This window comes from Periplaneta americana, chromosome 6 (genome assembly GCF_040183065.1).
Source record: "Periplaneta americana isolate PAMFEO1 chromosome 6, P.americana_PAMFEO1_priV1, whole genome shotgun sequence".
Taxonomy (NCBI): Eukaryota; Metazoa; Arthropoda; class Insecta; order Blattodea; family Blattidae; genus Periplaneta; species Periplaneta americana.
The window spans coordinates 18,495,270-18,508,878 of record NC_091122.1 but is presented as its reverse complement, the minus strand read 5'-3'; the positions used below and the strand labels follow the sequence as shown (position 1 = coordinate 18,508,878).

At 34.1% G+C, this 13,609-nt stretch overlaps 1 protein-coding gene across 1 annotated transcript in view; it reads right to left on the bottom strand.

Annotated features, from left to right (window-relative positions):
* Positions 1–1,855: 1,855 nt before the first annotated feature.
* The window catches only part of LOC138701077 (uncharacterized), a 296,991-nt gene continuing 285,237 nt past the window's right edge, over positions 1,856–13,609 (bottom strand). The window contains exon 5 of the mRNA XM_069827635.1: positions 1,856–12,722. Within this exon, the coding sequence (XP_069683736.1) occupies positions 11,974–12,722 (749 nt within the window). The 3' untranslated portion in view covers positions 1,856–11,973. The remainder of the gene's footprint in view (positions 12,723–13,609) is intronic.

Sequence of the window (13,609 nt, the reverse complement as noted above, 5' to 3'; positions counted from 1 at the left end):
ATAAAACCAATGCTTTTTTCTTAACGTAGAATATTCTATACAATATTATTAATTCAGAGGTTTCCAAACTTTCTCAGCCTTAGGAAATGGCTAATCGTCCAGTTTATGAAGTTGATAGTTCTCACAACTTAAACACAGTATTTATGCCTTAACAGTAGCAATTAGGGACATCAGAACCAGTTAAGAATTGCTTCTTAGCCAAGTCTTGACTAATTTATGTTTCCAGTTGCTCTAAACCCATTGTTGCTCTTATCGCAATTGACATAATAGATCAGCTCCAAGAGTTTTGCTGCTTTCAGAGAAGTTAGTACCCGTATCACTCTAAGCCCATCGTTGTTTATTGTCTCAACTCCATGAGGTGCACTGCGTCCCAGTGGCGGATTTTCAGGGGAGGCAAGGGAGGCCGAGCCTCCCTTAATATTTTACCAGAACACAATATGGCAGTAATAAATTTCAGCTGAATTAAGATCACAGACAAGTTACAGCAAATGACGAACACTTTTCCTTTTATATTAATTTTACTATTCACTACGACTAAGATGTAAGTTACGTAAAGTTGACCACATTCAGTTGGTGATGCCCGCTTGCTATACTGTAGATAGTGCAAATAATTCGTACCTAAAAGTAACAGATAGCGCTGTAACCTGTACAGTCGACATCTAGCAGCCTACAGTGTCTAAGATGCGAAAGCGGGAGAGAGGAGTTGGCCACATGACGCTACTCCCCGGTAACCATGACAACAGCAGTTCAACCAATAAGATAGCTGGTTAGAAGAGTGTTTAAACTTGACTAGAACGCGCGAGGGGAGCCGATTTGGAGACGTCCTACCCACCGCTGACAACTGTACTGCTTATAAGTCACGACTGGTTTCGGTTGTATTGGGAAGCTCTCTCTCTTCTTGGTTTTAGAAAATTGAATCACGTGTTGTTAGTTTTCTCTCCCTGCGTAAAAGTTTTCATTCATGTTGTTAGATTTTCTCTTGTTTGCGGATGTTCCTGTTATTTTATTCTTTTGTGTTACGAGATGTATTTACTTATACAGTATTTTAAATACGAGTTTATCGAGAGTTTAGAAACAAATGCAGATTTGTCTCTAGCGTCTTCTAGTAGCAGTTGTTCAGTATGTTGTGACCTATTTGATTGGTTTGCGAAGAAAGAGGAACGTCGAGTTAATTTGCTGTAAAATTAGACTATGTAATAGTAATGAGCAAGCCCTGGATCCTTAGGTTCGAATCAATTTTGTTGCTATCTCGTTGCTCTCGAAATATTGCTTTTCTTGTTCGTTTTATGTAGCAAAGAGTAACATTATTAAATTCAATATGACATAAAAAGATCATTCGTAGATTAGGACTTAGAGTGTCCTAAAGAGAGCCAATCTTTACCAAGCCGTTGTAATATATTAACAGTATGTTGTTTATTTTTATTTTTTTCCCGTAAAATCATATAAATTCCTAAACATAAGATTTAAAATCCTAAAACATGAATTGGAAAACCTAATTTTAATTTCTTAAAATCTATTAATTATTCTACGCTTGGTAATGAGGTACGTCACAGGCCTTATATTTTTATATTCTCATCATTCACGTCCTGGCCTCCTCAACTTTCAAACCCACCGTCCGCTACTGCTGCGTCCAGTTGTTTTATGAACAAAACTAAGATGAAATACCACACCTTACCAATAAGAAGTTAGAAAGCACACAGCTCTTAGCCTATTGTGTTGTTGTTTCTTATTCCAATCGATCTACCTGTAGTAGATCAGCTTCATGAGATCTGCTGCTTTCTGCTCATTTGAATTGATTGGGAATTAAATGTGGATCATAACAGGGTTATAGTAAAATAACATTTTTTTTTTTTTGTTCTACGTATTTTAATCAGCAAGAAAAGGCTAACTTTTATACTAACCACACATAAATGTTACACATTACATCCACACAAAACAAAACTCACATGATCATCGACATAAATTAACTAGGGTATAAAAACTAATGTACACAAGATACAAAACACGTCACATGCATGAGATGCTCTACACTAAGAGTAATGAATACACTGTATAAATAATAATGAACCGTGGTCAGTTGGCAGTGGATACAGATATTAATTCATATTGATCATTAGGAACCGTTTGGCATTTGTCATTAAACGTAACTATGGTCAAGAAAACAGAAACTGACAAAAAGTGACAACGCCAGTTTGAAGCCACAATCATATAACAGGGAAAGAATCATCACATTAATGGATTTTTTCTCTTTCTCTCTCTCTTTCTCTCCCTTCAGAAAAATTGTTTCTACCTAAATATTGGCTTTTAATGAGTGACTATATAAGTACAGTTACAGAATTTGGTATTGGAGATATGGTACGGGATGGCAAGATGCAAACAAATTCTTATAGATAATTAAATACTTAACTACTGATCTCACGAAGATCACGAAATAAGCTCATTCTTACACAGATGTTCGTAATGTCCTTCATACAAACTGGTGAAGTTTATTTAAAGGACTAAATTTGGTCCAATAATTGTCTGGACACTTAAACGTTTAAAAACTAGTGATTGAAATGCACCATTTTGGCAGTATTACTGTAGCTTTAATAAGCGCACCGTGAGGGATGGATGAACGGAAAATCAAGCATTGATATAAAACAGTGTGTCCCAAAACTCACTCTACCATAACAACATAATTCTCTTATTAAATATGTAACAGAAATGACATTCTCATAGGTCATTTACAACTTGTGGACCTTTGTTCCATATATCTATTAATGTCTCAAAGACGTTTCCTTATTCTGTTATTGACAATGAGCACAAGCTGCATTAAAAAATAACATCACACAAACGATTGACAGTATCATACCACTGGTTTACTGGAATGACAGGAATCCTGTGTTGCCAAGTGGCGAGATAAGATTCAATTTCCCTATCACACCAACAAAATTTTATTTTTTATTTAATGACTTTTGGAACACGCTGTACAGCTTTTGTTTTACAAGGATATTTAATCTAAACACTGGTGAATTCTGATGAATATTTATTATTTTTCTTCGGATTTTCAATGGTTTTTTATTTACTGTGTTTTGTGAATATAGGAGCCACATTCTACTTTACACTTTTTTTATATTCTGAAGGTATGGCAGTGCTGTGTGGAATGGTTAAAACTCTGGGATGCACAGGCTCTGTTATGTAGCTCCGAAGTAATCTAATTTGAGGGAACATTTATACATTTATGCTAAAACAATTTATTGCTGCTTCGTAAATATTATCATTGAATATCCGTTAGACTGTTCTTTTAAGATAAACAGATGCATTACACTTTTCAAAGCTGCTACTTACTGGAGCCTGAACAGCTTCAATACTTCTACCACCCACGCAACACTGACCTGACTCTGAATCTAACGTTTTAAGCCATAGTTGTCTATAATCTGTAGTATGACGTTAAACTTGCATTAAATGATTTACAAACGTGATTTCTAGTGTCGAAAAACTTACCTGATAGTCTATTTGTTGGGAGGTATTATGTTTTAGTTGTTTCAGCATAAGTTACAAGAAATCATCAAAGAATGTAATTCTAGATTTTTTTTTCGGATTTTTATATTGACCAGCCCTAAAGCAATATAATAATAGGCCTCCTAACCTCCTAACTTTATACGCATTTATATGTAGGTTTTGTCCATACTGTTTCTTTGTCTCCTTATTAGTTTAATTAATCCAATACTATGTTCAGAAATATGTTGATCTTACTGTACTTATGGTTATAGCTGGTGGCATTGATAAAGACAAATTAATGTATACTACTATACCAGGAAGCAGTTACAAGGAGCAACATATTATACATGTTCAGTAAATACTGCATAACTTTTTGCTGTTATTTGCATCAACATAGCCACAGTGCTCAAGATGATCTTTAAAATCTATCAATATCTTCTCCAAAAAATGTTTTGGTTACGTCAAATAATTCTGTCACAAAATGCATGAGAAGTACTGTAAGTGTGTGGTGTGACAATTTTATTTGACATTGCCTGTAATACTGTACCCCTATAAAATGGTGACGGTCAGATAATGTTACATTAGAAGACCCATAAGTTCTATAAAGACTAATGCAAAAAGAGTTATTTTTAGTTAAGTAGCACAACCATACTTGCACCAAGATATACTGCACTGTATAATTTGCATTAATCCCGTTTATATTTATATGTGGGTAATATTACTTTTTTGTTCATTCATTTGGGAAAATATGAAGTCATAAAAAAAAGTTTTGTCAAATTATATATGAGTTTACAAAAAAAAGGCTTAGACATACGAAGATAACTTAATACATTAAACTTAATAAAGAGTGGAGAAAAACAAAAACAAGATTACATACATATTAAAGAATGTCAACAAAGTTATCCCCAAATATAATTGAATTATTTAATATATATGGTATGAGGAATAATTTAAAACTACCAATTAAATATCTCATATACTATTACTGATATCGACGAGCTGTTTTCGCGAGATTTAAGAGCACAAATGTAGCCTGTAGGGAATGAATATTAATCAAGAAAAAGAGTATTTTAAACAAAAAAGTTATATTTTTTTTAATAGAGCAATAGCCATAAGTGTAGCAGAAATTAAACTAAATAAAATTAGAATAATACTGACATTTACCACATGTTTCTAATGCAAATAGTAAAAGAAATGTGGCTATAAGACTTTTATTCTTCATATGAAATTCCTGTACAAGAAACAGTAACAGAAAGTGGTGTTTACTGCAATAACAATAGCAATAGAAAGTGATGGTGGTGATGTTATTTTGTTTACTGCTCGTGTTATTTTTATTGAAATAAGATGTGATGGATATTCAGAAAAGGTGGTATTTACCAACGTTAAACAAACTGATATGATTCGCGTGTGTCATGAATGTAGAGAAATACAAAGCTACCTTACGATTATATTACTGTCCACTTAATGCATTGTATATGTGTTACTATTTTGGAGTGACACTGTTATAGAATCTGTTTTATTCATTTAAATGGTCACCCTTATTTAGAGCATAACAAAACTCTTTCTACAGCATACTCTGTAAAAGAAGGAAAAGATTTTTATTTTAATAATAATTTAACTTAAATCCCTGACAAGTTTATAAATCGCTGCTATTAATGTCTGACCTCAGCAAAGAATTGTGTACCCATCAACCACATAAGAACTCCCTTAATCTTACTCCTCAATCATTTTGAGCACTGTGAAAAGCAGAATCTAACGTTGTATGAGATGATGGTATCTGTTTAACACACATACTTAAAACTCTATGTATACGTGGGATTAAGCTATTACCTGTTGACAATTTAATTGGCAGTGGTATGGTAACATTCTCAAAATGAACTGAGAAATATACATGTGATCTTAGGCCTATGGGGGAATGTACAAATTGGTAAAGGCAGTGAAATGTTTTATAATAATTACTTTTCTTACTTTGATATCAGCATTATTTTCACTTTTACGTTATTCATAATTACCCTGATTAACTTGAGAAGCAAAAACAAGCCCTAATTAATATTGTTTCTTAAGCCATACTTAATTTTTTTTTTTTACAAATTTTGCACATCCTTTTGTGCAGGAATATTTTTAACATATTGCCTTAATTTTTTTTACTTTCTTGATTCAAAACTTCTTCACATTTTTTTCTAAACAGAATTCTTTTCTATAGGGCACTATTTCACTCGAACTCATGCCATACATTTTAATTACAATTCTGTAGTCCTGCATTGATATTAAGAAAAAATATAAGCTTCTAATACAATATTCACTTATTTGTTATGAAAGCACTATGAAAAATTCATAATACAATGTATACAAACCAGTGCTCAGAACAGGATAACAAGATACAAGTATATGAGTAGAAAATATTTTAATAATTTATAATAAATGCTTCTAAGAATGTTTTCATTCAAAGATTAAAAAAGAGGGGAAGTTTGGTATGACTGCACCATCCAAGCACACTGAAATGTACTCTGTTTTGAACACTGGCTTGATGAATGATGTTATGGCATAGTGCACTGTTGTCTTTGAATTGCTTCGTAAGAGAGTTTTTAAGAAAAATTGAACACACTTTTCACGTACCTTTTTTCATTTCGTAGTTATTATTCTTATTATTTATTTTTTTGGTGTCACAGCCTCTAGCGATAAATAAATGTCCGATAACTTTTACATATAAAACTAGATACGCAAATTCATTTTCTGGACACGAAAGTGACAATAGAATGTATTTAAATTATGCTTCAAACATAATATCAAGTCTATACATGATTGTGTGAGTTTTGCCTAGTATCATTCTCTTTTTCTAGGCACACACAAGCAGTGCCTGTTTCTTTGGCACTACGTAGATATCAGTATAATCAGGGATGCTGAAAATGGAAGGATCGTAATAGGTTTATCCTATCCTGTCTCATAGTCAGATCATTTTCCTGATCTCTAGGCTTGGGTATATTTTACGATATCTGTCGTCATTGTTGCACAGACAGTTTCATATCATCACAATGCTATCAATCAGTGCTTTACTAAGACTTCAATTTATTGCTTGGAATCAACCCTGTATTTCTTCAACAAATTAATCGGCACTAAACACAACAGAGCTTCGTTCATTGCTGGAAATTCGTTCTTCAAAACTGCAATGATTATTGAAACAACGATAATAACCAAACCATTTAAACAGCAACAAACAGTTTGTTCCCTTCACTCTCGATCACTTATTTCTATTGAAAATAAATGCCCCATAATGTTATCACGAGCTTATATTTATTACTTTGATAAGGTTAGTAGAATTTTCCTATAACCGAATTTAATGATGATCAGTACAAACAACAATAGTCAAAGAAGATAATAAACGAAGCTCTTATATATTGCTCTTTTGTGTCGTTCATTGTAGCTTCTTGCTACTTTTTTCTAAAGATAATTTTTCAATATTTCTTTCACATACGGATGTTATATAATTACTATATTTATTGAAAAAGTATGCATTTTAATTTTTAGTTTTTAAAAGTAATTGAATTGTTTTTCCCCTTTATATAATAACACAACATTGCCTATACATTTAAGACATATTTTTCAAAAGTGTCATATTATTTAATTTTTCTCGAGTGCTGTAATAAATTATGTTCTTATTTGTATATTCTAAACACACTGCAATTAAAAGATACATGTAAAAAAGAAATACAGGAAATATAAATGCACAAACCTCATTCTTGCGTATTTTCTGTCGCATTTCGAAACAAAAATCACCAATTGCTTTAAATACTGGATTCTTTTTTCATGCCATGGCCTCAATATGCAAGAACTGGTATTCTATTGGTAACTGTATAATTGTGCAGAGACAGTATTCTTGCTAAGCTAGTAAATATTGTATATCGTAAAATATACCCACTGAGTTTCAGTTCAGAACTGTTATTTAACATTGTTGTTCGTTTACAACAGAAAAGAATTTTGAGGAGGACCGATTTGATATGATACCTCCTCTGTCCACAAGTCCAGAAACAGAATACTGTCCGTCTCTGTGTAGTCACCACAGGCACTATGTGCTCTGGTCTTAAGAGTGAATTTTTAATATACAGCTTTTCTTTGTATACATCAGCAGTGTATCTCACTAAAGAAATGGAGGTTACAAACTGAATGTTATATAAAAATTAAAAAGAAAATATTGTAATTGGTAGAATTTGCACTAAATTTAATACTTACAGAAGTATTCTTCAAAACGAAGACACTAATAGAAAGTGCATGTCTGTATGAATTATGTGTATATTTCCCCCCTGAAAAGACATTCTTCTTACCGGTATACATTTTTATTCTTTACATCTTTTCCTGTAACCCCTTTTCTGCCAGATAAATATTCGTTAGGAGAGAAAATACTGTATGTGTAACATGAAACATACACATTTACTGTTTCAATGTATTTGTGCATTAAAAACGAATTTCTGAAATCACCTCTATCTCTAGTGTTTTGGAAAAGGGTTTCAGAATAGATTTATTTATAGAATACTTTAAAGATGAACAGTTGCTTGCAAGGAAGTAGATTGTTTGTAAGATAAGTCAGTTATGAAAAACCTATTTATATTCCTGAATATAAGAAGGTGTTTAAAAATTAAAATAACTCGAAAATGACCACAAGTTCATACGATTGTAAACCACATACAAACAGGTGGGACAAACAATAGAACAACTATTGGCACTGACAGTAAAAGGGTTTCTTCCATGTTTATATGATATCAGACAAGAAGTTTGCAGATATTTTTCTCTTGTTTCATACTGACACACATCTCACATTTAGCTCAACACAGTGAAGTGTATTTCACAACACCACTCTATCATAAAAACGTACAGTGCTCACCAAATTTATGTCTTCATCACAATTACTTAAATTGTCCCATTCTTACAGTATATCACAATTGTATCATGTTGTTTTAGCATGAATAATGTTTGTTGTTTATGAAAGAAATGTAATTGAGGGTAATAACAATCAAATAATCAGAGTATTATTTCAACTATTTGAACACATATTGTGCTGTTAAGTGAATACGTGAGCATTCTGCAATCACAAAATAATAATTTTATATTGTGGTATACATAAAAATTACTTACAAGTTACATTTGGTAGTAAAGATTCATTACGGTAGTATTTTGTAATGTGACTGACAAACCTTGATTATCTTCCCATAATTTAATACTATATTATTGGTACCGGTATGCCTATGCTATAATTATATACAACTTGCTTTTCATGAACAGATTTCTTTAGAAATTTTCTTGTTTTGTGTAACTGTAATGTAACAGAAGATTAATAATTAATTGACGTACTTTAGCCTTATACAAGCCAGTAGCTTGGCCAGGAATTTAAGATGGGGGAGGCCATGTTTTGAGAACGTCACTTGGCAAATTTGTTTATATCAACTTACATATGTGACATACTTAAAAGATATTAATAATTTTAGTAGTGTTTAATACTATGAAATTTACAATATTAATTTAGACTCCCCAAAAGTTGTTACAAAGCAAAATCCAATCTCTTTTGTTGCAGAGTAAATGAACAAATGCCAATCCTAAATGAATCCAGTTATTGTGTTTAGAATGGTAGCTTCATATTTTGTTTGAGAATCATTGCTCAATTTAAAAGAACATGTCAGCAGAAATATAAAGGATTTGTTATTCTAAACATTGACCATTGTCGATAGAAACAGTCAAACAATATTTTTCTTTGATTGTTACACTCACAATGCTAATTAATGGTGGATTTTTCTTAATGGTTTAAATCTAATATAACTTTTAAATATTTCTTGAAAAATAGGAAGAGGTTTCAATCCGATGAGTCCCCCCCCCCCCCCCCCCGCCTACACCACTGTATGCCTCTTTTACAACCTTACCACTAATTGTGCTTCACTGCTCGCAGCTGTATTATAGTTTCCCTTATGCTCTTTGTGCTGTGTATGCAGTCTAAGATGACATTAAGATGTCCTGCGACAAACACAAGACTTGTACTCACCTAGCCTCAATGGAAGTGAGTCTGGACAGTCAATGTGAGTGAGAATTTGTTTTATGGTGATTCTGGAACTGATGTTTCTTGGTTTACTATACAAGAATGCTTATTTATGATACCTCTGTCCAACAAGTACAAAGAATGTTTGCAGAGAACTTTTTCTAGTTCCTGCATGACCTTGTTAGAAAATTGAGGGCGCCTGGAAGTGTGTGATACAAAAAGTGTTGGAGGAGGCAACATGTTTTCATTTTGACTCAGGAAACCCTAGATGATATAACACTTCGTGTAGAATGTTTTTAAATAAAGCTAGCATTTTTTTTTTATTTAAGCTTAAATGTAATAACAATTAATGGTAATGATGAATGACTGTCCAAGACAGGCCTGCAGAACTCGCAAAGCAGGGGAACTATGACGTCAGCTTCACTCCACTTCTATTGGGGATGATCAACTTCCGCCCTGAGAATGAATGTTGATGCAGCCGAGCGTAATAGAACGCCATGACTGCACAGGTAGAAAAGGTGGGTGGGGTAAGAAAGGGGAGGAAAGCAGTTGCTCTCAAGAGCTACAGTTCTGCAGGCCTGGTCCAAGAGATTCTTTTTCGACTATCTTTTGGATTGCATGAAAAAAGCTGATAGCACAACTGCAGGCAGTATAAGTGTCGCTTATTGGAAGAGTTCTAAATCTGGTGCACTGCCATACTTAAAAAAAAAAAGTAGTTGTGTAGTGTTCAAAATTTACTCGGGTTCTCCTACACTACATCATGAAGGCATGAAGGTCACTCTGCTTGCTATTGGATACAAAGTTCGTAGCTATACGACGCGAAAAAGATTCAGTTTCCTGGTTTATGAGCAGATATTTTTCTCAGTCAACATTTTCATTGAGACTGCAGACATCTCTGCAGCATGTTTTGTGACATCACAGAGACATCTGACGTACAAATCGGGGAACAAAGCAGAAAATATGAGGGTGATCATAGTAAATTAACAGGTTGCAGCATACATATTATGCAATCATCGTGGGAGTAAAAAAAAAAGAAAGAAAGAAAGTTGAATCCAATATGGAGACAAAATGTAATCCTGGCTGAAATCTTCTCATCTTGCAACATAGTGCTTCTTCTATTTTCCTACAGGAAACTAAAGAAGGCAGAGAAGATATATCAAGGTTGTCAGATGCAGTTTGGTCTTGTGTTCCATTCTCTGTAACACTACTGCTGTTGTTACAATGAATGTTATTGCTCACGAGCTGTGGTTTGTATCTGAAATGAATCTGAAGAATTTCATTAACTTATGTCTGATGTGGCACATGTTGCAGCAGTAACTCAAGGGTTGCAATTCCCTTACTGTTTAGAATCCTGCCTACCACTAATCAGAACAGCCAACAGCATGTCGATGTCCAATCACATGGCTCTGTGAGATTAAGATTCTGTTTAAAATACTTTTTCATATAATAGCTTTGTCTATTTTAGTACATAATGTCTTGAATACTTGCATCTTGTCACAATATAATTTTCCTCTGGCAATGACAAAACTTTTATTTAATTAAAAAAAAAAAAAGCAAAGGTGAAGGTATGTGTGTACCCAAATTCTATGTCTATATCTGTTAATATTAGAGAATTAATTGTATTATTCAAGATGTTGAGATGTGAAAATGTGGCTGAAGTTTACTGTTGTTAGAAACAGTTACTGTTTTAACTATTTCCATTATTCTAGAGGGCTGAGGTTGGCTTAAATTCTTTCGGCCGAATGTGTTAGAATTTTATTTATATTTTATTTTGTGTTACTTGTATTTTCTTTTGGACAGAAAGCTTGATTCATTATTATTCTGTTTAATTTTATCTTGTCAGGTTTCTTATATTCGAGCATTGCTTTTTGTTATGGAACTATTAATTTTTCTTTGGCTATGGTATGTTCAGTTATTTAGACAGAAGCAAAATAAATTGCTTCTGTGACTGAAATATCTCTTCACACAACAATAGACTGTACCGAAAAAAATTAGAAGGGTAATATTTATATACTGTATATCACTGCTGTTATGCAGTCTCGAAAAACATGTCCTAACGATTTATAGGGAATGAACCTTTTAATAAGTATAAATAAGATCCCAAATTTTTCTTCTGAATGTCGTCTGTGTCCATATATTTGAGCTAATAATTGGTGATTGATTAAAAATTATCAGTATATTACAATTTGCGATTATTTAAGGTTATTATACTTATGATTTGTTTGGACTGTTGACAGCATAAAGGAAATAAGTGGAAAGCATATTATTATTATTAAAATGAAGAGTACTGACTGGAAAATGGGTAACTTGACGAGATATTTAGACAGATTCTCCAAGAATAATGGAAACGTCGAGATAACAGCCGTTTCTGCCTATTAATGAAAATTACTTCCCCTCTTTCAAAGCGAATGACATTTAGAGTGTTCTGACTAGTGTGCAGTGCAGGATTCTGGGTCTGTTTCCTGCGCTGGGCCTCACTCCAGCATGAGGTAGCCCTGCATCTGATGTGGCAGGCCGAGGCGACCAGTCTCTCCTGCCATGAGTCTTTCCGGGCCCACGGCAGTCCTGATGGCTTTTCGACAGATGAAGAGCAAGTCCTGCGGTTGGGTCCAGTACCGCATCATCGATATTTTCAGCTGATAGAATACAGGTCCGAGTACTTTGTAACACTTGGCATGCCGGAACATCGTGCGCATCACGTGTCCGTGCATGCGTCCGGGGTGCTCGCCCATCACCTGAGACAGCAGTGCAAGAGTTCGCTCGCACTGTTCGTCGAGTTTACGCCTCCTGATTATAGATCGCAGAAACCACGTGAAAGCGGAGCACTGCTCGGTCGTGCTGGCATTCTCCACAGTCTCTAGACTTGAGTTGTGCGCCCCCTGTGGCCACACAGAAGCCCCCGAATTCAGGAGCACCCTGGTGAGTTCTATGCTGTCGTCCATGTAGTGAACGCTGTATGTTAGGAGGCTCCGACCCTCGGCATTAGCTGCGTTGGGATCGCTGCCGGCTTCGAGGAGCAGTCGACTGAGTTCAGCTGCTTGCTCGAACGCCCCATCTCTTAGAAGACGACGCCCGGCTATCAGGAGTGGGGTGTTGCCTTCAGAGTCTGTCATGGACAGCAGGTAGTGCCACTCCCGACAAGCTCCCAGTCGCCTCTCCTGCTGGACTGCAGCAAGCAGCTTTGCCGCTTCCAGCACACTCGACCAGTTACCCTGTAAGTCTCCTGCAATTCACAATAACAGTATGTTACTTGGCGTATCATTAGAGCTGGAGCCAGATGCCCCAAAAAATCGAAGTTTCCCTTCACCCTTGTTACATAATGAGGTTTAGCCATTACACTGTTTGACCTAGTATTTTAGAAGAGTTATATTTAGCAGAACTATATGATTTAAGTCTTACACGAGATATTTTTAGAGTTTCAACATCATGTGGAGCAATTCAAATAACATTAAAAATGAAATTAGGGAAGATATAAAATTAAATTTTACAAAGTGATGGCAGTGAAACTGAATTTCCACACAAAAATAAAAGGATAACAATTAAGCACCACGAATGAATATTAAAAGTATTTATTTCAGTCACTGACTTCACAACATATGTTTAAGGTGTTAAACCTTTACATTACATGTTTAAAAGATGTATAAACGTTTGCGTTGGTCAGGGCCAACATCATCAGATACGAAGTACATTTCGGTAATATCAATAATCTCTACATAATTTCTACAAATACAATAATATTTAGCACATGCAAACTGAACCTTATTAAAATCAACATGGTCATGATCAGGGAACGGATTTATATGGACTAAAAATATATGAAATATGTAAATATATATGTAGTTATTTTTACCAAAATATGGAATTAAATATGGATTTTTACCAAAATATGGAATTAAATATGGACTTAAAATTATAAAAAAATGACTATGTACGTTAAATATTGGTACATTTTAATCAAACTAAACAAAAAATATAATGGACGTACCTTATCTTCCAATGTAGTTTCAACAAAACACAATTTTTATTGTCTGTTACCATAACAATAGGTTACAAACATTTCTTTCAAGTGCTGAAAAGTGAATCTTCTTCTATTGTCTCTGAGGATAGATT